The sequence below is a fragment of the Phyllobates terribilis genome, unplaced genomic scaffold (assembly GCF_046119375.1).
Source record: "Phyllobates terribilis strain yellow unplaced genomic scaffold, ASM4611937v1 Scaffold_11__3_contigs__length_659146591, whole genome shotgun sequence".
NCBI lineage: Eukaryota > Metazoa > Chordata > Amphibia > Anura > Dendrobatidae > Phyllobates > Phyllobates terribilis.
Window position 1 is genome coordinate 196,210,093 of NW_027362771.1, and position 26,672 is coordinate 196,236,764.

A 26,672-nucleotide genomic window follows, 5' to 3' on the forward strand; every position below is an offset into this window, starting at 1 on the left:
AAATTTATTCACTGCTCGGATTTAATAGTATGCAGATTTTTTGTAATTTTCTCAGTGCCAGTTCAGCAAAATAGGGGCCGGCTGGCCATCATTTTGCTGAATTGTAGAGCTGGTAAGAGGTTAAAAAAAAATCAATAAATAATATCCCCACTTAGGCCATGACTGATCCTCTCTCTCTCCATATCATCCTCAGTGCCGCCTGCTGAAACCCTGGGCCTCTTCACGCTAGATCGGGATGTGTATGTGCAGGGATGTTATGGGCCTAGTCATGGCCAGAAGTCCTGGTCTAGAGAATGCAGTGTAAGGTGCAACGCACGTTGTGACATCACGATGGTGCGACCTTGTGATGTGCATGTGCAGGGATGTTTCGGGTCTAGTCACACGCAGAAGTCCCAGCCTAAAGTGCATGTCACAAAGTCTCAACATCAAGACATCCTAACAGGTGCCTCAACCTTATGAAGTACATGTACAGGGTTGTCCCAGGTCTAGTAGCAGCCAGAAATCCTAGCCTAATATTAAGATGTCTAGGATTTCAGTACTCATCAGCGGTAAGAAGGATTGAGGATTGTATGGAAGGCAGCAAAGGTGAGCGGTGAGGTCAGTATTAATTGGTTTTTCTTCTACATCTTACATTTATTATGCATAATAAGGGACTTTCAATTCACAGAGAACAAATTCCCTGCAAACCGTTTCCCAATAAAATCTGCACTATTTGACAAATTTGAATCTGATCAGATCTACTCATCTTTGCCTCCTGTATAAGTGGCCACATCCCCCTACAGAAGCTTAAAGGGATTAACCGATCATGTCCAGAGTCACTCATGCATTGATGCAACCTGTATACCTGCCAAGTTGCTTTTACCATCAGCATGCATGCGTCCTATTTATGAGAATGTGAAATGGGTCTGTGTATTCAGGTGAATATGTATTAAACTTCCTCACCAAAGAAAACGTTTCCATCATGGTGTAGCTACATGAAGCGCAGAGTCTGGGGGTTGCTAAGGGCACCTCTGCCACATAAGAGGACATCGGTACTATAGCTAGCATTTTGTAGGTGGTTAGCGGAAGTGTGGAATTGAGGGCCTGAACAGAGATGGACATATCATTGGTTCAACCCAGTGCATCCGCACGGGGTCCAAGAGGTCAGGGGGCCCTTTTCTACCACCAACAGAGGTGAAATTGCACATTATGATGAGCTATTGGTTGCAAAGTGCCCATATATTGTTCTTTCACTGGAGCCCTCTTCTGTCTGTGTCTACAAGTGGGCCTAAATCTATGTACATTTATGAATTGAGTATTTTATGCTTTAAAAAGGTAAGAATAAAAATGGGCTTACACATCCATTTTAGTCGTTAGTATATGCTAATTTCAAAAATGGCTGGACTACTCTGAATTGCAATACTGAAGAATCACGAAAAGCATCTTTTCTTAATTATGTTTGCTATATGGTAAGTACATTGGCACAATAGCTTATGTGCAGCATTGATTTCTGCCATATTGCATTAGCTTCATATTGTTACTCTGATGGCATAACCACTTGCAAACCTAGCATATCTTACAAACAAGAGGTGTATACATCTGTATAAACTGACTACACTTACAACACTTCATGAGAAGCTCTGAAGTTCTAAAATATGAAATATGGTCCACAATTACTCTGTACACACTAGTGAATGGAGTTCTTTCTCTAACTGATTTAAATGGCTTGTTTAAGTGATGGAAATGGCCTCTTTACCTGCTTCACGGTAGCACTGGGACCATTTATCAAGTTAGGAAAGCGTAAGAGGCAAAACTAGGCTAATTTGCTTTGAATGTATTTTCTATTTGCCTTACAGTTTTGTATACGAATAGCATCCCTGACATATTTTTCAGAATTAAATATATATTTAGAAATAATAGTAGGATGTTATGACTAAAACCCAGCAAGCTATATTATTGTATTTATCATGATCACATATGAATAGCGGCCCATTTTAAATTTAGTACGTTTAAGCTCTTCACTTATTTTTTAAACAATGTAGGTAAACAGTGCCCTCTTTACTATTGCAGCCCTATTACCTAGTGACCATTCTATTAATTAATCCTTTAAGGACTAGGGAATTTTTCGCTTTTGCACTTGCGGTTTTTTCTTGCCTTCCTTCAAGAGCCATTTTTTTCTTGCCTTCCTCCAAGAGCGGTGAGCTGACATTTTTATTTATACCAATTTTGAAGATAGGAAGATGAGGTGACCGAAAAACACTATTCTTCCCTTTTGAATTTTTTATCTCTTTACAGTGTTTACCAATCAGGTTATTAATTATATATTTTTAGCAGATTGGACTTTTATGAATGCTGCAATACTAAATATTTTTCTTTTTTTTACATTCTTTATTTTTAGAAGGGAAAAGAGAGGTGATTTGAAATTTTATTTGTTTTTATATTTTTAAAAACTATTAGACCTCTTAGGAGACTTGAACCTGCAATTGATTGATCCCTTTTACCATGTACTCTTATACCATATATGGTGGAAATCTCAACCTTCTATGAAGCTCAGCCTTTAGAGAAAGGGATCTTCAGCAGACCGAGAACTTGTAGTGGGAGGGCTGATGGGAGTCAGTGCGCGCGATTATTGGTATACGTCCATGTAAATGTTGCTGTCAGAGATTGACAACAGTGTTTAAATGGGTAACAGCTTCAGCCGGAAGTTGGCTCCAGCTGCGGCTGATAGAGACTGATGCCAGCTATGTAATTCACATCTTAATGCGGGAAATGGTCAAAAACATTTGGGATAAATCAAATATGTACTGAACTTGAATGGCTTAGTTGCATGCAAACAATATGTCCAAAGTCACATTGTCTTCTGTGACACCATGTACTTTTTATCTTATTCATGTTACTATACTGCTCAATGACTCAACTTGGTGCATATACATAGTAACCTGTTACTTGTCTTTCACTCATACTCATACTACATCAGTTGGATATGAACAAAGTAATGCAATGTTTTCAGAGGAAAGGTCATTTAGACCTTTCACCCACACACTGTTCACTGCTCCTTTGTCGATAGTGACCTGTGGTGATTCATTTCTACTGTAATGACCTGGAGTTCACTAGAGAATAACCTTGTTTGATCATCAGTTGCTAATGCAATTAAATGATAGAACCCAATCCTTATTTGTTACAGGCACTAAAGATACCACTGCAATTCGTTTTGAAAGAAAGGCAGCCATGATTGTTAGGCCACGGTAAATCATGTATTACAATAGAAAGGGAAGGCGACTGAGTCTATTTAAGCACTTTTGTTTCACAACTTTAAACAATAAAAAGAATCTCTTGTCAGATAACACAAGCAGTGGTTTTACAACTGAAGCGCTCTTGTGTGACATTGAAAGTACATTTCCCAATGACTGTTATATGTCACTACAAGGGTTTCTGAATGTTGCATTTCCCGGCGCTCCCCGCTCGCTATTAAACATGTAAACATTTCATGCTTGTGTGTTTCCCTCCAGACCAGCATCCTCCTCCTGTGTTTTAGAGCCTAATGGTGCTTGCTGAGTGCGCACTTATTTGGTTATCCATAATTCAGAAAGCAGCAGCATTTTACAGAGCGGCGGTGAGATGAGTGTGTAAACACTGTCTACATGTTTGTTTATTCCTCATCTTAGTTACCTATTTATATGATAACATGGTGTACACACAAATCCATCATGTTCAGACTATCATAATTCTTAGTCATATTAATCTAAGGGAATACAAACTAAAACCCCTGTGCTGCCTGACAAGGGAACACATTGCTAATTCCGTACATGGCAATCATAAATACATTTGAATATTCTATAAAAAGACTGATTATATTTGTGTATACTGCTCTGGATTAAAAAGTAGTTTTTGGAGGATGGGAGGCTTTTAAAGCAGCAATACTTGAAAATGGTTTCAAGGAAAAACACTGAGCCCTGAAATAAAACATATAGGAGTCTGGTAAATTGACAAGGAGACCACTTTCCGTGTCTACCTTCCTCCCACCACCCTCTCAGCAGTCACAGACTGGTTGATATATGTGCATTCACATCAGTCTGACAATCTGTCTCGATTCCACTGTTCAATGTGTTTTGGATGCAGTGAGTGACTGCTCATTCGTCCAATCATGTGCAGGGGCATGCTGAGTTGTCAGTATTTTGATACACAGCTCAGTCGTCCAATCTAGTGAAGGGATGTGTTGAGCTGTCAATATTTTGATTGACAGCTCAGCCACCCAATCACAGACTGGGAGATGCTGAGCTTACTTCAGGTATTCCCTGTTCTTAGTGATTACTCAGCTATTTAACTAAGCTGTCAGTTCCAGATAGCTGCCAGTATTAGCTTTTAGCTCAGTGTGGTGTTTTCTCTGTGATTTGTGCTCTGAACTCAGACATCCTGATCTTTTTTTGTTTTGTTGCTGGACCCTGGATTTGCCTACTGACTACACGTTTGTATTACCCCTTTTGCCTTGACACACTCTGACCTTGGAATTCTGACTCTGGACTGTGCCCTGACTATGCCCTTGTCTCTTCCCTCTGTTTATGACGTACCCTCCTGGCTCTTAACCTTGGACTCCTTGACTTTTCCGACTCACGGCTTGTCCGTGAGAAGTGACTCAGCATCACACAATCATTGCCCTAACTGGTATTCTGAGGCAAATTAGATGGGGGGATGGTCTTCTCATGTGTACACTGAGCTAATAAACTATTTGTCTAGTATATTCTTTCAACATTCCTAGTAGTCAAATGACAAAGCATTTATGTACTTTTCTAGCTGCCAGGAGCCCAGACTTGTAGCTGTAATATCCTTTTTATATAGACCAAAATACCAGAAACAGAGCCTGCTGTATATTTAAAAGATCCAAAGCATGTCCTATAACTGTTCTTGTGCTTATGGGCCTTCTCTATTGTCCTCTATAATATGGTCTGTTGCCTAACCTTAACACTTTTAATAATGGTTCATTGTTTGTTGAGGGCCAAAAGAAAGGTACTTTAATTTCAAAGTAGCTGACTTGCCTTAGCTAAAGATCAAGTCTACATGAGCTACTCCGATAGTAAATGAAAAAAAAGAGAGAAGAACTGAACATACGGTCCTTAGATTAAATAAGGAACAATTGGGTGGTGGCTAAGGATGAAATAAAACACCTTTATTGATTAGAAACAATGGTACACCATACAAGAGAAGTACGTGCGCAGCACAAAAAATTACATTAAAAAGAGAGAGGATAGTGTATACTATATAATAAATTTACACAGGAATAGACGATTTATAGAGATGGTCAATTCCATCCCAAAGTACATAGAAGTCACTCAACTATTCCCCAATGCATGAATAATTATAGAAAATAATGTATAATAAATAAGGGTCTGGACCTGTGTCACCAGACACAGAGGGAAGAGGGGTCGGGTAAATGCACAACACTGTATTATTATTATTATTATTATTATTATTATTATTATTATTATTATTATAACAATTAGTATATAAACAGTATAATAAGGAATGCTAGATAGTTATAAAAATATGTAATTACAAAAGTGTCACACTAGTGTGTGCATAGCCCTTATCCCCAATTACGTCCATGCTGGAGGCAACCGTCCGCTGAGTGGCAAAAAAGTTACAAAGGAATGAAATCAATCCAAAAAGATATATATGTATTGTATGACTCTGAGTATACGATGATATACCTGTGTTGGAGCAAAAGCACCGCGCCACATACACCCCGACGCGCGTTTCGGACCGCCGTCCTTCGTCAGGGGTTGATAGTAAATGTCTTTCTGGGAATTCTGGATTTAGCAAATTTTGTACATATTAGCTTGGATACTTCCAAACTCTTTATACAGATCTGTTTGAGCATGCACATCTAGATAATGCCCTAAAATCAAATAGACTGCTAAAGTGTCATATAGGGTAATGAAAGTTACCTATAGTATATAGTTAAAGGCAAGCTTTTTTTCTCATCTCTATACTGCTGATTAGCCAGGAAAAAATATGCTTTTCAGTAGTCATTGATTATGTAAAAGAAATGTATCAGCAAGTTTTTGCTATTTAATCTGATGGCAGCATTATGTAGAGCCAGATACATTGATTCCAGTGATGTGTCACTTACTGGGCTGCTTGTTGTAGTTGCAATAAAATCACTATTTTATCAGCAGAAGATTATCACTACAGGACTAGTTTTCTCATGCCATGTTGTCCTAGTACTCTGTGTAACTCTGCCTCACCATTGATTAGCAACTTTCTGCCAATGTATAGTGTACCCAGAAAGCTGCCAATCAAAGGTGTGGGTGGGGTTGTAAAGAGCATCAGAGCTCAGCATTCACTGAACTAGTAGATCTGCAGCAGAGAAAACAGTGATTTTATCAAAACTATACCAAGCAGACCAGTAACTGCTTCATTGCTGGAATCAGGGTCTCTGTTCCTATGTCATATTGCTCTCAGATTACATAGCAAAAACCTGCTGTCATATTTCCTTTAAGTAATCACCTCTTTGCATATTTATTCATTTACATTTGCTTTGAAGCCCCAATCAGGTATTCAGGGGCATGTTTAACTCCTTCCCGCAAAATAACATAATTGTACATCCAAACTGCAAGTGCTTTCCTGCAAACTGACGTACAGTGGTATCACAGTTATGGCACAGACTCGAGAGTCGTGCCCGTGCCATCCACAGCAGGAGCCATCTCTTAACACAGCTAATCTCCTTCTATGTCTGCTGGGACCAGAGCTAGTTAGGATCTCAGCACTTCAGCCCATTGTCACCCATATGCAGCTCAATCACCAATTACTAATAGTCACTATGTCAACAAGGAGGTCTAACAATGGCCTTAAGGATCAGCCCATCAGACAGTGCTGAGACAGTGTTTAACAGACTACCTGTCAGTCAGTCATTGACAGGTTAGATAATGCACTGCACTAGTAAGTTGTCTAGTGGATTATCAATGTGATCGCATGTTCAAGTCAAATTGTGGGACGAGTAGGGTTTTGTAATACATTTTTTTTTAAAATGTGTTTAATTGTAAAACAATATAAATATGTACAACAAAAATCCCAGTTTCAATAATAAAAAATGGGTTAATTGTAAAAAAAACAGAACACCCACAAAAACAACAAATATATTCCTATTGCTGATCCATACAATAGAACTATTTTATCATTTATGGTAAATTGGGTAAATTTATATATTAATAAATATATGTTAAAAGGTGGATTATGAGGGAATAATTAAGGCTAAAGATAGTGAAGATAAATGTGACACAAAACTTCAGGAATTAGCATTTCTAAAAGTAAATATAGAAAAATAGATGGAAACCTAAAGTGTATATTCAAAAATGCCAGGAGTCTAGAAAACAAAATGCCTTGGTACTGGAGAGACACATTATTGTAGTTGGTGTTGCTGAGACATGGTTGGACTCTTTATTGTGCTGTAAATCTTTCTGGTTTTATGCTCTTTTGGAAAGGCAAGTCAAATAGGAAAGGAGGAGAAGCATGTCTGCATGTTAGGAGTGATATGAAAGTGAATGCAACAGAGGCAATAGGAGAGGAAGTTTGTGAAAAAGTTGAAACTTTGTGGGGGAAATTGAATAGGTAAGTGTAATTTTTGCTATAATGTATAGACCCTCCAATATCAATGAGGAGTTGGAAGGTTATGCGCATAATCAGAGGGCGCAGGCTGGCCAAGCTGATATAGTAGATGTTATGGGAGATTTTAACTACCCAGATATCTACTGGGGTCATGGTTCAGCTTCAACTGCAAAGGGGAGAAAATCCAACAACTTGTTGCAAGATAATTCTATGGGCCAGTTGGTAGAAGACTCAACAAAAGGCAATGATTTAATGGATCTGGTCCTTTCTAACAATGCAGAGCTTGTTGTAAATGTCACTATTTGCAAAAACCTTGATCAAGTGACCACAATATCATTTAATTTTGCTTACCCAATAAAAAGCTTACTTGTTTGGGGAGGGCAAAAAGGCCAATTTCCCCAGGTTGAAGGCTGCAGTTCAGGACATTTACTGGGAGCAGCTACTGTCAGATAGTGATATAAATAATAAATGGGAGTACTTTAAGTCTGTATTCATTAGTCAGACATCAGAATGTATTTCCATAGGTAACAAGTATAGACAACAAAAATGAAACCCCGCATTACTTAAACCTACTGTTTGAAGGTAATTACTAATGAAAAAAGGGCATTTAGAATATATAAATCTGAGTGGCCAGCTTTAGTGTTTGAAAACTTCAAATAGCTTAAAAGAATCTGAAAAAAAAGTAATCTAATCAGCTAAAGTACAAAATATCAAATATCCAGGGAAAGAAAAACAAATCCCAAGATTTATATTAATGCAAAAAAAACAAGGTCTGCACAGGTGGGTCCTTTAAATAATGATAATGGGAAACTGGTCACTTAGGATCAAGAGAAGAAAGAATAAATTAGTTTTTCAGCTCTGTATATAACAAAGAAAAAAGAGCGACAGATGTAATCAAACCCAGTGCTCTTAATATGTCAACTAATACTCAGTTGGTCATTGTGAGGCTACATAAAATCTGAACAAAGCCTTAGGCCGGACGGTTGTTAAGGTACTCACAGTAAAGGTACCGTCACACTTAGCGACGCTACAGCGATCCCGACAACGATGCGACCTGACAGGGATCGTTGCTGCGTCGCTATGTGGTCGCTGGTGAGATGTCAAACAGTCAGATCTTCCCAACGACGCAGCAACGATGCGGCGACCCGTAGCGACCTGTATAACAATGCACGCCTATGTGTTTCTGTGTCTGAGTCGCCAACAAGGTCATTGGTAAGGTGTCAAATACACAGATGCATGCTACCCAGCGGGACCTCAATGATCAAAAAAAGGTCCAGACCATTCCGACAAGACCAGCGATCTCACAGCAGGGGCCTGGTCGCTGCTACGTGTCAAACGTAGCGAGATCGCTACTGAGGTCGCTGTTGCGTCACAAAACTTGTGACTCAGCAGCGATCTCGCTAGCGATCTCGCTTAGTGTGACGGGGCTTTTACTGCTTGGACCCTCTACAGTCACTAGACTCACCCTCTGGTGATTCATACTGTACAAATCGACTGGTTCAAAGATAATTTGGCACATATTTTCAATAAGGAATTTATACCCGAAGTAGGTGGTGGCAAGTAAAATATACATTTGGAGTGGTGAGTTTATACCTTATAACTGGAAACAATTTAGAGGAGCAGTCCAATTGCAAACCTTATTATTTTAAGCTCGGCCAATAGTAAATTCTGATCAAATATAATATAGCTAAAGAACAGGTAACTATGACATAGTGGGAATAACCGAGACATGGTTAGATGAAAGCTATGACTGGGCAGTTAACTTACAGGGTTACAGTCTGTTTAGAAGGGATCGAAGAAGTCGGAAAGGGGGTGGAGTCTGTCTATATGTAAAGACGTGTCTAAAGCCTACAATACGGGAGGATGTATGGGAGGGAAATGAGGAGGTCGAGTCCTTATGGGTGGAGATACATGGGGCAAAAAACAATAATAAAATTATCATAGGAGTCTGTTATAAACCACCAAATATAGCAGAAGCCACGGAAAGTCTATTAATGAGACAAATAGACGAAGTAGCAAAAAATAACGAGGTGATTATTATGGGGGACTTCAACTACCCCGATATAGACTGGGAAACCGAATGCTGTAGATATCAGAAAGGAAACAGGTTTCTGTCAATTATCAAAGACAATTAATTGTCACAACTTGTACAGGAACCAACTAGAGGGACGGCCCTTTTAGACTTAATATTAACTAACAGGCCAGACAGAATAACTGAGGTGCAGGTCGGGGGGCACCTGGGAAATAGTGATCACAACATTATACAATTCCACATGTGCTTCAGTAGGGTGCCCAGCAAGGGAGTCACAAAAACACTGAACTTCAGGAGGGCAAAGTTTGATCAGCTAAGAGATGCCCTTCACCTTATAGACTGGGATAGTATCTTTAGTAATAGGAGCACGGAGAGAAAATGGGAAATTTTCAAAACAGTCCTACATAGTCACTGTAGAAGGTACATACCTTATGGGAATAAAAGGGCTAGGAATAGGAGGAAGCCAATGTGGCTAAATAAGGAAGTCAAGAGGGCAATGAAAAACAAAAAAAGGGCTTTCGGTAAACTTAAACAGGAAGGCAGCGAGGAAGCGCTAATATCTTATAGGGAAAAAAACTAAATCTGTAAGAAACAAATAAGAATAGCAAAAGAGGAGACAGAGAGACTAATTGCCAAGGAAAGTAAAACGAATCCCAAACTGTTCTTTAGCTATATAAACAGTAAAAGGATTAAAACTGATGGCGTTGGCCCATTGAAAAATAACCTGGGTAAAATCATAGAGGGCGATGAGGGTAAAGCAAACCTACTCAATAGCTTCTTCTCCACTGTTTTCACAAAAGAAAACAATTTATCGGAGGAAATGCAGAGTGATAAAGTAAGCCCTCCGCTAAATATCACCCACCTAACCCAGGAGGAAGTTCAGAAACGCCTAAATAATATCTAAATAGACAAGTCACCAGGCCCAGATGACATACACCCCCGGGTACTAAAAGAATTAAGTAATGTGATAGACAGGCCGCTGTATCTTATATTCAAGCACTCTTTATGGACAGGGACTGTCCCACTAGACTGGCGCCAAGCAAACGTGGTACCAATATTCAAAAAGGGGTCTAAAAGTGAACCTGGGAACTATAGACCAGTCAGCTTAACGTCTGTTGTGGGTAAATTGTTTGAAGGATTTCTTAGAGATGCTATTGTAGAATATCTTAATGATAATAACTGTCTAACTCCATATCAACATGGATTCATGAGGGATCGCTCCTGCCAAACAAACCTGATCGCCTTCTATGAGGAGGTGAGCTCACAGCTGGACCGGGGAGAGTCAGTGGATGTTGTATACCTTGACTTCTCCAAAGCGTTTGATACCGTGCCACACAAAAGGTTGGTATATAAAATGAGAATGCTTGGTCTGGGGGATAATGTGTGCAAGTGGGTAAATAGCTGGCTGAGTGATAGAAAGCAGAGGGTGGTTATCAATGGAGTAAGCTCAGGGTGTGTCAGGGTTACTAGCGGGGTGCCTCAAGGGTCTGTCTTGGGCCCTATATTATTTAATATATTTATTAATGATCTAGTGGAAGGGTTGCATAGTAAAATAGCAATATTTGCAGATGATACTAAACTTTGTAAAGTAGTTAATACAGATGAGGATAGGGAACAGCTACAGGAGGATTTAGATAAATTGGGGAGTTGGGCCAAAAAATGTCAGATAGGGTTCAATGCCGATAAATGTAAGGTCATGCACATAGGAAAGAAAAACAGCAGTCACCCATACATATTAAATGGGAAACCGTTGGGGAAATCTGACATGGAGAAGGACCTGGGCGTCTTGGTTAATAGCAAATTAAATTGGAGTGCCCAGTGTCAGGCAGCAGCTGCGAAGGCAAACAGAGTCATGGCATGCATCAGAAGAGGAATAGGGGCATATGATGAGAACATTGTTCTTCCTCTGTATAAAGCGCTGGTAAGGCCGCACTTAGAATATTGTGCACAGTTCTGGGCTCCGGTGCTCAGGAAAGACATATTGGAGCTAGAGAGGGTACAAAGGAGGGCGACTAAGGTAATAAAGGGAATGGAGGGACTAGAATACCCAGAGAGGTTGTCAAAATTAGGCCTATTTACATTGTAAAAGAGAAGGCTTAGGGGAGACCTCATAAACATGTATAAATAAATCAGGGGGCAGTACAGAGATCGCTCCCATGACCTGTTTGTACCAAGGATGGTGACAAAGACGAGGGGGCACACTATGCGTCTGGAGGAAAGGAGGTTCCTGCATCAGCATAGAAGGGGATTCTTTACGGTCAGAGCCGTGAGACTCTGGAACTCTCTGGGAGAGGAAGTGCTGATGTCCAACTCACTTAATGAGTTCAAGAGAGGCCTGGACGCCTTTCTTGAGAACAATAAAATTACATCTTATGCTTAGTTAATTAATCCAGGGATTTAATCTGACTGCCAGATTGGTGTCGGGAAGTGAATTTTTCCTCAATGATGTAAATTGGCCTATACCGCATGGTTTTTTGTTGCCTTCCCCTGGATCAACGCTGCGGAATAGCTGGAGTGCACAAGAAATAGGCTGAACTGGATGGACGCTTGTCTTTTTTCGGCCTTATAAACTATGTAACAGAATAAATTAAAACATAACGTTTAATAAATAGCATTAAATAGTAAAGTGCCCTGTGCATACGTGCTCAAGACAGACAAAAACACGAAAATATAAAATATAGATGTGGAATGCTGGTTATAGTTCCGCAAGCAAATTTCTAGACTCCTCTAGGCATTCACCTACTATAAATGTGTATATAAATACACTCAAGCAGCCATAAATGAGTTATATATATTCCAACCAAATTGATCTGACCTGATCACTGAGGTCATTTATCCAAATAGTATATACTCAATATCCCACCTCTACACTGCCCAAGTGGAGTTTGAGGAGGTCTCTTATTACCATCAGAACCTTAAATCCTCAAACATGGCTATTAAATAGATCTCACTCGAGGGTCTTTTTTCCCTTTAATTAATTGGTGATTCTAGTGATTATAGGAACCTCCTGAAGCATTTCATTGCATCATCAGGGGCAGTTGGTTCCACACATCCTGATCCGGCAGTAATCCCTTAGTATTTCTGGTCGCCAATGCCTCTAGCCATTCCGGACAAATGTCTCGTACCTTTTTATGCACCAGCTGTGCTCATACCATTCACGGTATGCTTGATGATGCGCTTCCGGTCCCAGTACACATCGCAGCCGGAAGATCGTCATCTAATGATGGCGCTGGAACGCATACTCCACTTCCGGAAATGCGGGTCAGCAGCCATCAAAATTAGTGCTGAACCGCACGCCTCAACTCTGGCCCTGTGGTCCAGCAGCCAAATTGCTAGGCAACACCATAGAGCACCGGGATAAAAATTAAACCCCTTAGGTACGTAAACCTTACAACAGTGTCCAGCAAATAGGTATAGAGGCGCAAAAATAACCGATTGCTTAAACCTCACTGCCTATGGGTATGTACAGCGTTGAGCCCTCTGTTGTTATCAATAAGGTTTATTCAACCTATTTATTAATTATATAGAAGATGGGATTAATAGAGTTGTTTCTGTTTTGCAGATGGCAACAAATTAATTACTATAGTGCAGTCTACAGAAAATATTCATTAGTTACAAGCTGACTTGGTCAAACTGAGTTTTTGGCCACCACATGGCAGATAAGTTTCAATGTGAATAAATGTAAAGTATTGCACATTGGCACTAATATTTGGGAATTAAATGCTCTAGGGGAACTAAAACTAGGAGAGTCTCTTGTAGAGAATGATGTGGTTATATTTGTACATCACAGACTAAATAATAGCATCCAATGTCAATCATCTGTTTTTAAGCAGAATATTAAAAGAGGCATGGACTTGCTGAACAGAAATGTTACACTACCACTTTACAAAGCATTAGTGCGACCACATCTTGAATATTCAACTCAGTTCTGGGCACCAGTTCATAGTAAGGATGCCCTGGAGTTACAAAAATTATAAAGAAGAGCTTCAAAACTCATGAGGGGTATGAAAGATCTTAGTAATAAGGAAAGATTAAAATAATGACATTTATTTAACCTTGAGTAGATAAGTCTAGAGGGGAACTTTCCTCACTTGTACAAGTACATAAATGGCCCATATAAAAAGTATGATCAAAAGGTGATTCATGTAAAACCCCTTCAAAACACAAGAGGGCACGCCCTCCACTTATAGAGATAAAGGTTCAATCTCCAGAGAAAACAAGCCTTCATTACTATAAGAATAATTACTCTATGGAAGAGTTCACCCTAAAATCTGGTCACAACAGGAAGCATTGATGGTTTTAAAGAAGGCTTGGATACTTTTCTAGAAGAAAATAATCTAAATGTTTATCTAATTATGTAATGTTCTTTTCTGAATGTTTGGTATAGTTGATTGACAATTGGGATCAGGAGGGAAAGATTAGCCTTTTTGGAGCGAACTAGGATTATGCATGGTGCTTGTTGCTTGTGCATGTGCACCTTCCCTTTGTCTTTTCCCATCCCTTGGCTGAACTTGATGGACATTTGTATTTTTTCAACCATATTAACTTTGTAACTATAAAATATAAATTGGGTATCACCATAATCAAATCGAAATGCAAAAAAAAGTTAATATGTCAGTTGGACTGTACTGCACATTCAATTCCATAAAAAAAACTAAATATTTGTTTTTTGTTCATGCCTAGAACAAAAAATGAATTTAAAATAGATTAAAAAATGTCTCATAAACTCAAAAATGATACCAATAAAGCTACAGCTTGTCCTGTAAAAACTACCCCTCATGCAATCTAAAAATCAGGAAAAAAAATTTCTAGTAATCAGAACATGGTGACCTTAAAAAGGAAAAAAAAAGGATGTTTTTTAAAGTATTTTTTGATCAAAAATAGCAAAACATAGAAAAACTTCAATGTACCACAAACGGTACCAATGAAAACTTTCTTATGCAAAAAATACTCATACAGATCTGCTGACAGAAAATTGTAAAAGTTAAAGAGAACCTCTCAGCACGATTCAGTAAAGTAAAGGCATAGTCATAATGGAGCTGTTATACAGATTAAATCAATACTTTTAGTGAAAAAACTCATGTTGTGATAGTTCTTTAATCCACATTTGACATTTGTGGGGTAATTAGCTTTTGGTGCATAGGGGCAAGATTGTGGGTGGGGTTTTTCGCTCCTGCCATTACCCTTCCGCCTGCCTCTGGTATCTATATGACATGTAACTGCTTTGTGAGTGACTTGCCTCCTGTTTGAAATTATACGCCGGAGCTGTCCTTTCCGTGGGTAGAGTGTGTGCAGATTGATCTCACGATGGTCTTCACTAAAACGGTGCTGGTGGTGGCGCATGCGCAGATTGAGATTTCGGCTCAGTGACGTCCTTTAAAGATTTTATTGAGCCGAGATCTAAATTTGCACATGCACCACCACGGTATAGCATTTTTGAAGTCCACCGGGAAACAATCTGTGCAAACACTGCCACCAACACCACTGTTTTGAAGACCATGGGGAGATCAATCTGGCAACGTATAACCCACAGCAAGGACACTACCCCCTCAAAATTTCAAACAGGAAGCAAGTCATTTACAAAGCAGCGACCTACCATACAGACACTAGAGGAAGGAGGAGGGGTCACGGCAAGAATAGAAGACCCTACCCCTATGCACCTAAAGCTAATAAACCAAAAAATTCAAGCATGGATTAAAGAACAACCACAATGCAGATTTCTTCTAAAGGTATCAATTTAATGAGTATATCAGCGACATTATGGCTGTCTTTACTTTATATTGCTAAATCATGCTGAGAGGTTCTCTTTAAGGCTCCCAGAATATGGTGACGCAAAAACAAAAGTAATTTTTTCTCAGTATGCATATATTGTAGAAAGTAATAAAACGTAAATAGAACTATATAAATTTAGTATTGCCATATTGATACTGACCTACAGAATAAAGTTAAAACTTTTTATGTGAAAAGCGGTAAATAGTATAAAATTTAAAACACAAAAAAGTGGCAGACTTGCTGTTTATATTCCTCCCAATAAAGAGTTAATAAAGGTTTATTAATAAATGATATGTACCCATTGAAAAACCCATTATACGGATTTGTCTCCAGAAAAAATAAAAATAGCTGTGGTTGCTAGAATGTGACAATAAAAAAATTAAACAAAATGAATGACAGGTCAAAACTAGAGTTGCTATGACTCCAAGTGGTTAATGGATGTTACAGAAAACCTGTCTTCTGCACATGTCTTAAGTTAAAGGGGTATTCCCATCTCCAAGCTCCTATCCCAATATGTAGTAGGTGTAATAGTAATAATATTAGCAAATATCTCCAATTAGAAATGTTATATAGTATTTTTGATTTGCTATGCCACTTACCTCATGTGCAGGCATCGCAGGACCATAGGCATCCATGGCTATGACCACTAGCAGCTAGCTAACTAACTGTGATTGCATCAGTGGACGTAACCGTGGATACCCAAGGTCCCGCGATGCCTGCACATGAGGAAAGTGGCATACTATACTACTTTTCTAATTGGAGATATTTGCTAATATTAGTATTATTACACCTACTACATAATGGGATGGGATCTTGGAGATGGGAATACCCCTTTAAATGTGTTTCAATTCGGGCATAATCACAAGATATTTATACGGTCACATATGTACAGGTGCTTCTCACAAAATTAGAATATCATCAAAAAGTTAATTTATTTCATTTCTTCAATTCAAAAAGTGAGACATATATTATATAGAGTCATTACAAACAGAGTGATCTATTTCAAGTGTTTATTTCTGTTAATGTTGATGATTATGGCTTACAGTCAATAAAAACACAAAAGTCATTATCTCAGTAAATTAGAATAATTAACAAAAAACACCTGAAAAGGCTTTTTACTCGTTTAAAAGGGACCATTAGTCTGTTTTAGTAGGCTCTACAATCATTGGGAAGACTGCTGACTTGATAGATGTCCAGAACGCAGTTATTGACACACTCCACAAGGAGGGTAAGCCACAAAAGGTCATTGCTAAAGAAGCTGGCTGTTCACAGAGTGTTGTATCCAAGCATATTAATGGACAGTTGAGTGGAAGGAAAAAGTGTGGTAGAAAAAGGTGCACAAGCAATCGGGATACCCGCAGCCTTGAAAGGATTGTTAAGAAAAGGGCATTCAAAAATTTGGGGGAGATTCACAAGGAATGTACTGCTGCTGGAGTCATTGCTTCAAGAGTCACCACAGACAGACGTATTCAGGACATGGGCTAAAAGTGTCGCATTCCTTGTGTCAAGCCACTCATGACCAGTAGACAACGCCAGAAGCGTCTTACCTGGGCCAAGGAGAAAAAGACCTGGACTGTTGCTGAATGGTCCAAGGTGTTGTTTTCAGATGAAAGTAAATTTTGCATTTCATTTGGAAATCAAGGTCCCAGAATCTGGAGGAAGAGTGGATAGGCACACAATCCAAGCTGCTTGAGATCTAGTGTGAAGTTTCCACAATCAGTGATGGTTTGGGGAGCCATGTCATTTGCTCGTGTAGGTCCACTGTGTTTTATCAAGACCAAAGTCAGCGCAGCTGTCTACCAGGAACTTTTAGAGCACTTCATGCTTCCCTCTGCCGACAAGCTTTTTGGAGATGGAAATTTCATTCTTCAGCAGGACTTGGCACCTGTCCACACTGCCAAAAGTACCAATACCTGGTTTAAAAACAACAGTATCACTGTGCTTGATTGGCCAGCAAACTCGCCTGACCTTAACCCCATAGAGAATCTATGGAGTATTGTCAAGAGGAAGATGAGAGACACCAGACCCAACAATGCAGACGAGCTGAAAGCTACTATCAAAGCAACTTGGGCTTCCATAACACCTCAGCAGTGCCACAGGCTGATCGCCTCCATGCCACGCCACACTGTTGCAGTAATTGATGCAAAAGGATCCCCGACCAAGTACTGAGTGCATTTACTGAACATACATTTCAGTAAGCCAACATTTCGGATTTTAAAATCATTTTTCAAGCTGTTGTTATAAAGTATTCTAATTTACGGAGATAATGACTTTTGTGTTTTCATTGGCTGTAAGCCATAATCATCAACATTAATAGAAATAAACACTTGAAATAGATCACTCTGTTTGTAATGACTCTATATAATATATGAGTTTCACTTTTTGTATTGAAGAACTGAAGTAAATTAACTTTTTGATGATATTCTAATTTTGTGAGAAGCACCTGTATATGCACATCTCATATGTAACATCATGACAACAATTTACAAGTGTTATTTATTTGTGCTATAAGTTTTAATTATGGGACAACACCTTTAGGTCATGCTTTAACTTCCCACTGTGAAAATGGCTTAAGGAAGAAACACAGCCGGTGCCTCCAATGTTAAATAATACTGATTCCCTTAGTTTTACAAATGCCTTTGGAACGCAAGTTTCAAGTTTTCACATTGCTATCTCTTTACTGGTACAATAACTTATGCTAGATTACAAGGTGGAGATGAGTATGCAAAGCCACAAATCCAATTCTGATAATATTTTTGTCTAGAATACATCAGTACTAGCCAGCATGACCCAAGAAGTTTGCAAGACCCAGTAGACTGCCAGTTTTTCTAGCTAAATATATAAAATGTAATAATGTCAAATGAACTTCTTGGGTGGGCTTTTACATTTGCCCATTGGGTATAATGCCATATGTTACACTAAAGAATGAAAAATCTACTTCAATTTACCTTAGACTATGGCAACTATTTTCAAAGTATGATAATACTGTAATTTATTACAGACAGTCACCATAATGCTCCTATTGCTGGACATAAACCCACTGGCTAAAGCAAAATTAAACTTTTAATTATACACTTAGACTGTACCAGATTAACAAATTACCATAGTGCATAAAGAATTAAGTTTCACGGCAGGTTTCACAGCAGGTTTTACATGTCCATATTTCAAGTTCTGTGTATGGACTGTAATTTCTGGACTGATGATAGGTCTTCTGAATTGAACTAAGCACCTCCTATATGCCTATTAGGTTTTTAGTTTGGGTGCGGATACCTGAGGTCAGTTGGGGCAATCCAAATGTGGACTGTAAAGTGTGGATGTAGGAATCTGGCCTTAATTTTAAGGGGAATCTGTCACCAGGTTTTTGTTACCTCATCTGAGAGCAGCATAACGTAGGCAAAGAGACCCTGATTCCAATGATGTACCATTTAGATTACTGGGTGCTGCAGCTCTGACACTATCAGAGTTTTTATATTTAGCATTGCAGCAGAGCTGAGAAAGCTAATACTGCCCACATCAGGCTCTGTATGTACATTGTCTATAGACAGTGAGCTGCTAATCAGAGGAGAAGGCAGAGTCGGACTAGCATGCATTCACTGCTGTAGCTGCTGCAGGCCAGACTATGATAATCACCAAGTCACAAAACCTTCATTGTAAGTTAACAATAGTGTTGAGCGATGTTATCTGCGTGACAGCGTGGCAAATCAGGGATGTTCATGGCGGAGCCGATTTTTTGGCGCGAACAAGCCGGAACCTCGAACACGAACCCCAATTTGAAATGCCGAAAAAATTCGCTCAACACTAGTTAACAACAGCACACAGCCTAGCATGTGACACATCGCTAAAATCTGTTTTTTAACCCCCACCTCATGCTATCTTCAGATTACATACCAAAAACTTGCTAAGAGATTCATTTTAATGACAATGTTTCATGGTTGTGGTCAAATACAACTTGTTTATGGACAGCTTTTTGTTACTATAAATGTATTACTACGATTTTGTCATCTGCCTATAGGAATGCATTGGTTTTTTTACATAAATTTAGTTTTACTAATTGAACTACAGTAGGTAAATGAAAGCCTAGACAGTAGATTAAATTAGTCCATAAATTTATGTAACTGTATATTTATGGATACAAATTTTTCTTAAGTAACATGTCTGTCCATGGCCTGTAGACAAAACAGGGATTTGTGAAAAAGAATCAATATTTATATATAAAAAGAGCAGCACTTAATTTACCCTAGTGTTGCTATTATCCATTTCTTGTTATGTTTTATAGTTATGGTGTCGCAGCCCTATATCCCACAGATAGACTACCATTTGTAAACACATCTTTTTGATGTTTCTGCCAACATCCTGGCAACAAAGCAGTGCCATTTCAAATAAGCTAATTAACTTAATTGTTGATGAAGCATGAAACAGTTCATTCACCCTGTTAACCGCACCATGACAACACAAGATCTTCAGCCTGTGAAGTTACTCATCTTGAAAAAAAAAATAAAACCCTCTGGCAAGATCATTTATATATGTTTTTTGTGGATACATTTTTACATCTGAAAATGTGTATTATTCTAAGTATTTGAAGACATCTTAAAAAAAGCATAAGAAACTACATCACATAAGGACACAAGAAAGCTCAGAAAAGACAAATCCTCTAGTATATTGCAATGTTTAGCACATAAACAACTCAGATACACTTTTTTGGGAAAAAGGCTAAAATCTCCAGACATGGTGTTGAATAGAAGTGGACCATTGCATACTAATCTGTGGCTTTGCCGGAGAAAGGATACTGTAATTATTAGTGGCTTTGGGTCTATATAGAAAGTTATTATTCTTACATCTAAGGATATTACCTATTTAGGGTAGGCTTCCAAATGAGTTGTACAGTATGAGACAGTTATGGCTCTTAATCATTGTGAGGAGACTGTATGGCAGAACATAGAGTCCTGTATCACTATGTTCTCTTCAACTTACGTTAGGTAATTAATAATCATACTGGAATATCAGGTTTCCACTAAAACAGAGGACATTCAAACATGTACATACAATGGCGTGTGAGCAACGCTGGTATTGATGAGAGGGGGCATGTTGTTGTAAGGCGCTTTTGAGGAGTGGCAGACACAGAAAGAAGAGGGCTCCTGTGCAAGAACAATATTTGGGTCTTCTGCAGTCCAATTATTCATTGTAATGCATAATTTCACCTGATTTGGAATTGGAATTGGGACCCGTAACCTCTTTGGTCCATGTGCGGCTACACAGATTGCACTAATGATATGTCCAACCCTGGGCGTGTGACTCTGTGTGCCTCGCCACAAATTTTACTCCCATCGGGGACTTGAATAAGTTTTCTGGCGTAAGGTGCAAATTAATGACAATATGTGGCTTCAAGCCTCCATTCTGCCCCAGTTTTGTTCATTGTGGCATAGCTGGGCAAAATTCTTGTGTTAAACTTGAGTTGCGCAAAAATTTTGCGACTTATCGACTTATCAAAGTGTTTTACACCAGAATTCTGTTAAAAACACTTTGATGAGTTGGAACCATTGTCTTCTACGCAATCACGCCAAATAACTGTTACATTAATAAATAAACCCCTGATTTAATATGTAAATAGGATTGCAGAACTGACATTTTATGTAAAAATTTCAAATAGTCTATTTGCTTCTTTTCTAAAGAACTGAAATTAACGAGGAACAGATTGGAAAATTGATGCATTCAGTTAGCAATTGTGTAATGTCTTCCACAACATAATGTACAGTCTAAAAAAGGTCAATATCTTTACTGAGACCATACACATAAAAAATCTGAGAATGATTGCAACACATCAAGTCATTCAGTCTCATATTTGATTAAAAAATTGACATGACTTAGAAGTTTACATCTGATATTAGGATATGATATTGATGAGCATTGCCCATTGCACTATTTAGTTTCAGTAAGAAATTCCTAAAAGTGTAAACGTTAACCTACTTTAAAAACTGTCCAAAATCTTCACAAATGCTTTCACAGCCTGGCCATTTGCAGACACCATGACCATAGAGGGTATGCGTAGCCCCAGTCTCCTCATGTGACGAGCTGTAGTAGAAAGAGAATAGCATCCGATTAATCTCAAAAGCCATAATCGTTGGAGTCTGCTAGCGCCTGTCAGGTTACAATCACTGACAAACAGGTCAAAACAGGTCAATTCAGCTCAGAGCAGTCAGAAAAATTTAATCGTTCTGTTGAATAGTTCAACTGCCAAGGCAGGATGATGTTCCAATTAGGGAAGAAATAGAGCCAAAGATGACTTCTAATAAAGAAAGAAGAAATTACTATACAAGAGTGCATGGTAATTCTGACATATGACCTCAACTTAATATAACCATTGCAATATATCCTAGCTCAATAAACCAACAATGCTATTCTAAAATACTGCACAAGTCGACTGCTTTCTGTGATTAAAATGAATGATATTGTCAGGTTCAAAATACTTATTAAAAATAAAAAGATAATACCGGCTGTTTCCAACAAATGTGCCTCAGCAATACAGTTCCTAGATTGAATTGACTCTTCCTCTTCCTATACTGCTCAAAAAAGGGCAAAAGAGTGTCTAATAAAGGATGTAAAGTTTTCAGCCGCTGTTGAACCCGACTCATACACTTCTCTTTCTCTTCAAAGTTTAGTGAATTGGCTTTCCTGCGCCAACTAAGGGCAAATTACACAATTTTGTATTTTTTTGTTTAAAACAGAGTAGAATAAACTTATATTATTGTATCGTTGATTATGTTTAACTGTTTAGACACAAACACATAAAATCTTTAATAACTGAAGTTCTAAAGTAAAGTTGAGCCTTTAAAGTTATGAAGGTAAGGCAACCATCTTTTACCACATTCTGTGTATGCTAAAAGGGTATTCTCATCTTGTTCGTTTATCCCAGGTCTAGAGTACTGTATATGCCATGAATGTATAGTAGATGTGAGTCCCACCAAAGAGACCTACATTTATCTCAAGAAAGGGGCTCTTTATGGCACTTGTCAGTGAAAAGGGAGTCAGAATTCACTTAGAAATGAGTGGGAATTCAAACCACCTGTCCACTGACAACAGAACATCTCAGGGCCCCATTTTGTAGATATATGCAGCTCCCGTTGGTGGGATCCCAAGGATATGCCTTAAATGTACAAGGTGGAAATACCCCTAAAAGATTTGAGTGCTAGGTTGACCTCATTGTACTAACAATATCACCATCTTCTTGGTATGTCAATTATAACCTAATTTTCAACAGCAGTATGCTTAAGGTTAAATCATTAATTCATTTATGCATAGCAATTTATATTGTTTTATTCCACTTTTCAAAAAAAAACTAATAAAACTTGAATTGGAAAAAATAAGAAAGCATTAACTTTTCCCAAAGAGCTTCTTACATGATGTATTAAATCATTAGTATTTATTATGACTTCAGTCAAAAATGCATTACCATCTCGAGATGTTATTATGCACCCCTAATTGTTTTCTTACTTCACAAATGCAGAAATGGTTTGAAGGGACTTTTATTGCTTTAGTGACTTATGTACTTCCCACTGCTCTTTTCAAGTATCTCATATTTAGACACCTCAGTCCATAAAATGTAACACTACAGATGTCCAGTTTGAGTGTGTTGATGCAATTTTTTTTACATTTTCTTTTCTCAGTAAATGTTTCTTTACTATAACAGATGAACAGATCTGATGAGATTCGAGTTGGCCAAATCTCACAGATTTTACTGGGAAAGTCAATTCTCATAGAATTTATTCTCCAAGAATTAAGTGTCTCTTATTATGCTCTGGCTTCTTAAGCGACCTCAGAGCATAATAAACATAACATAATATGTAGAAAAAATAACAGCAGCTGATACCTCACTACTCTCCTCTCTGGAAACACGTGCTGCTTGCTGTCTACCATGGTACTTGGTGCCTCTTCATTCGGCTGGCATGCAATGAAACACCGGGCCTCTTTTCGCTAGGCCAGGGGCTATGGCCATGGCCAGCCATGGGACATCCTTGTACATGCACATAGTATTGTTGTGGCACAAGTCATGATGCTACTGCATTGCAACCTTATGACTTGCATATGCAGGTGTAAGGAGATGGACCTGTTGCCGTGTTCCCTCTGAAGACATCAATACTTCTGTGGTATAGAATGTGAATAATGCTTTGTTCCAGATATGTTTCCTTATGATAACAATTGTAAATTTCCCTGTAGGATGTAGTACTAACTCATGGTCACAAGATGTCACTGTCTAGAACTAGGTGAAATGTTACGCTTTGCCAGCAGCAGGGGAACAGATAGTTATGTGAGAGTTAAAGTGTGAGGACAGCCCACAGTGGGTGGGCACTTTGTGAATCTCTGGGTAGTTTTCAGGAACAGGAAGAAGTGAGTTCAGTTGTGACAAGGAATAAGTGGTGACAAGCAGCAGGCTCAGGACAATGGCTGCTAGGGACAATGTGGGTCAAGAACCTCGGGGCAGTGGATTGCCAGAGAACCCCTCCGTACGAGTCCCCTTTGCCAGCCGGGGAACCTCGATATAGATGTCGGGGCCTGGGGGCACATTTTCCTGCGAAACTCCAGGAAATACAGGACTCAAACTCTCAGAGGCGAGTGAGATGGAATCCGAATATACTGCTAGTGGTGGAGAAGACTCTCTAGGGCTAGAAAAGTTAGCAATAGAGATGATCTATCTATACCGGGAACCAGGGCTGAAGTTGTGTCCGGTACCTCCGGGAAAGATGACAACCCATTGGGCCTTATCCTTTACACCTGCCTGTAAATACGGTAAATACTGCCAGTCACCCAGTAAAAGTTTAGTTGTTTTAATGAATCTTGTGTCCCCTGGATTGATTGCTGCCCTGGTTCCAGAAGAGGAATTCCTGGAGTCAGAAGAGGCCTATGAGTCAGAATTAAGTGGCAAGCACCACATACACAGCAGGACACCGGGACAGGGACAGAATTTGTCTGTAGGGTGCCAGAGCAAGCAGAAGCAGCAGCTCACCCAAGACTACTTCGCTCGGGCACCTTACACAGGGACACCCAAGGCCTAGGTGCAGCCAAAAATCCTCACCTAGTGTGCATAAGTTTATGGTGCACATTGTGACATCATGACTTTATGACGTGCATGCGCAGAGATGTCCTAGGCCTGTTTGTGACCATAAGTATTGGCCTAGCATGAAAAGGCCTGGGGTTTCAGCACACAGCGGTGGTAAGAAGATGCAACAAGGACTATATAAAGGCCAGAGAGCAGCAAAGGTGGCTAGAAAGGTGAGCAGTGAGGTAAGCATTCATATTGTTTTTTTCCATTTTGCTAACCCTCTATGGTTAAGCAAATTCTGGAAAATATTGATTTTTGGAAAAATCTAGTAGAATTCAATTCTACCCAAATAAATGTGTCCATCTCTATCTATTATCCATTCAGATCCATATTGTAGTCTAAACTTCTGAAAAAATATCACCAAGGTAGACAAGTTATGTTTGGGAAGTTGATTGTGTGTTAGTTACATAAGTATCTCCTTAAAGATTTGTTTTTGGAAGGGCATAGCCTTAACTTGTTGTTTTTAAGGTTCATAAGATTGAACACAAACATTACCATTAAAGCAATAGGTGTGGCTGAGATGTATTACCAAAGGGACACAATGCTCAATGGGAGACCTTCATAAATCAGAGGGAATCAAATATTGAAGGCCTGCCCTAAAGTTTCAAATTTTTATGTGACATAGAAAAAATTGAAGGGTTTCCAAGACTTTTCACATAACCAAACACCTAAATTTACAATCCAAACAATAAGTCTTAAATGCATTAATAAGCAGTAACACCAATAAGGAGAAAAATGCAAGCCTTTAATCTTGATCTGATCAGCTGTCATGTGCCCCTAACAGCCAAGGCGGGAATCGCGATCCACCCAAGGCTGTGAACGCTGTCAATCTCTGACAGCGGCATTTAACTCACGCAAATCATATGCACGTCATTGGCTCCTTCCATTGGCGTGCCCGTCACATGATCGGTGGGCCACCAATGGGTTGGAATAACAACTCGGGGTCTGCAGGAGATCTCTGTGGTTCTCATAGTAGATCTGCTATGAGTGCCACCCAGCGGTCGGTGTTCATAGCAGATGAGCAATTTTGTTACACATAGCAGGGCTGAAGCCCTGCTATGTGTAACACAAGCGATCAGATGATCGCAGCTTCAAGTCTCCTAGGGAGATTATTGAAGCATGTAAAAAGTAAAAAAAAATGTTTTTAAAAATATAATAAAATATAAAAGTTCAAATCACCCCCCTTTTGCCCCATTCAAAATAAATAAAAAAAAAAATACACATATTTGGTATCCCCGCGTTCAAAAACGCCCAATATATCAAAATTTAAATAAAATTAATCTGATCGATAAATGGCGTAATGAGAAAAAAAATCAGAACGCTAGAATTATGTCTTTTTGGTCGACGCAACATTGCAAAAAAATGCAATAACGGAAGATCAAAACATTGTATCTATCCTAAAATGGTATCAATAAAAATTTCAGCTCGGCGTGCAATAAAAAATCTCTCACGTGGCCCCAGTTCCCGAAAAATGGAGACGCTATGGGTCTTGAAAAATGGCGCCATTTTTTTTTTCAGACAAACTTTAGATTTTTTTTCACCATTTAAATTAAAAAGAACCTATAGATGTTTAGTATATACAAACTTGTAATGACCTGGAAAATCATATTGGCGGGTCAGTTCTGGCATTTAGTGAACATAGTAAAAAAAAAAACAATTGTGGAATTGTACTTTTTAATAAATTCAACGCATCTAGAATTTATTTCCTGTTTTCCAGTATACTACATGGTAAAATTAATGGTGTTGTTCAAAAGTAGAACTCATCCCACAAAAAGCAAGCCCGTACATGGCCACATTGACAGAAAAATAAAAGAGTTATGGCTCTGGGAAGAAGGGGAGCAAAAAACTAAATCGCAAAAATGTAAATACCCAAGGTCATAATGGAGTTAAAATCACTACAAATGTTTATTTTGAATATACAAAACAGACATTATTAAAAAACATTTAAGAAAAAAATGAGACATGACAGGTAAAAGTAAGAAAATGGGGGACACCTGCAGGGCAGAAATTAAGCCATAGTGGGAACCTTACTGGATTATATGTAAGTCAGAAGGAGTATATCTAAGTGTGGATAACTAGTGATGAGCGAGCATGCTTGCCACTGCTCGGTACTCGCCCGAGCATCTCACCGAGCATCTCAGTACTCGAGATGCTCGGAGCTCACCTAGTACTTTCGAGATGCTCGGGCTGGAG

At 38.8% G+C, this 26,672-nt stretch overlaps 1 protein-coding gene across 19 annotated transcripts in view; it reads right to left on the reverse strand.

Moving 5' to 3' along the window:
- The window catches only part of FOXP2 (forkhead box P2), a 314,333-nt gene that overhangs the window by 98,849 nt on the left and 188,812 nt on the right, over nucleotides 1-26,672 (reverse strand). For all 19 annotated transcript variants that reach the window (XM_073651932.1, XM_073651943.1, XM_073651942.1 and 16 more), the window contains one exon: nucleotides 21,350-21,454. In XM_073651932.1, coding sequence (XP_073508033.1) covers nucleotides 21,350-21,454 — 105 coding nt within the window. The remainder of the gene's footprint in view (nucleotides 1-21,349; nucleotides 21,455-26,672) is intronic.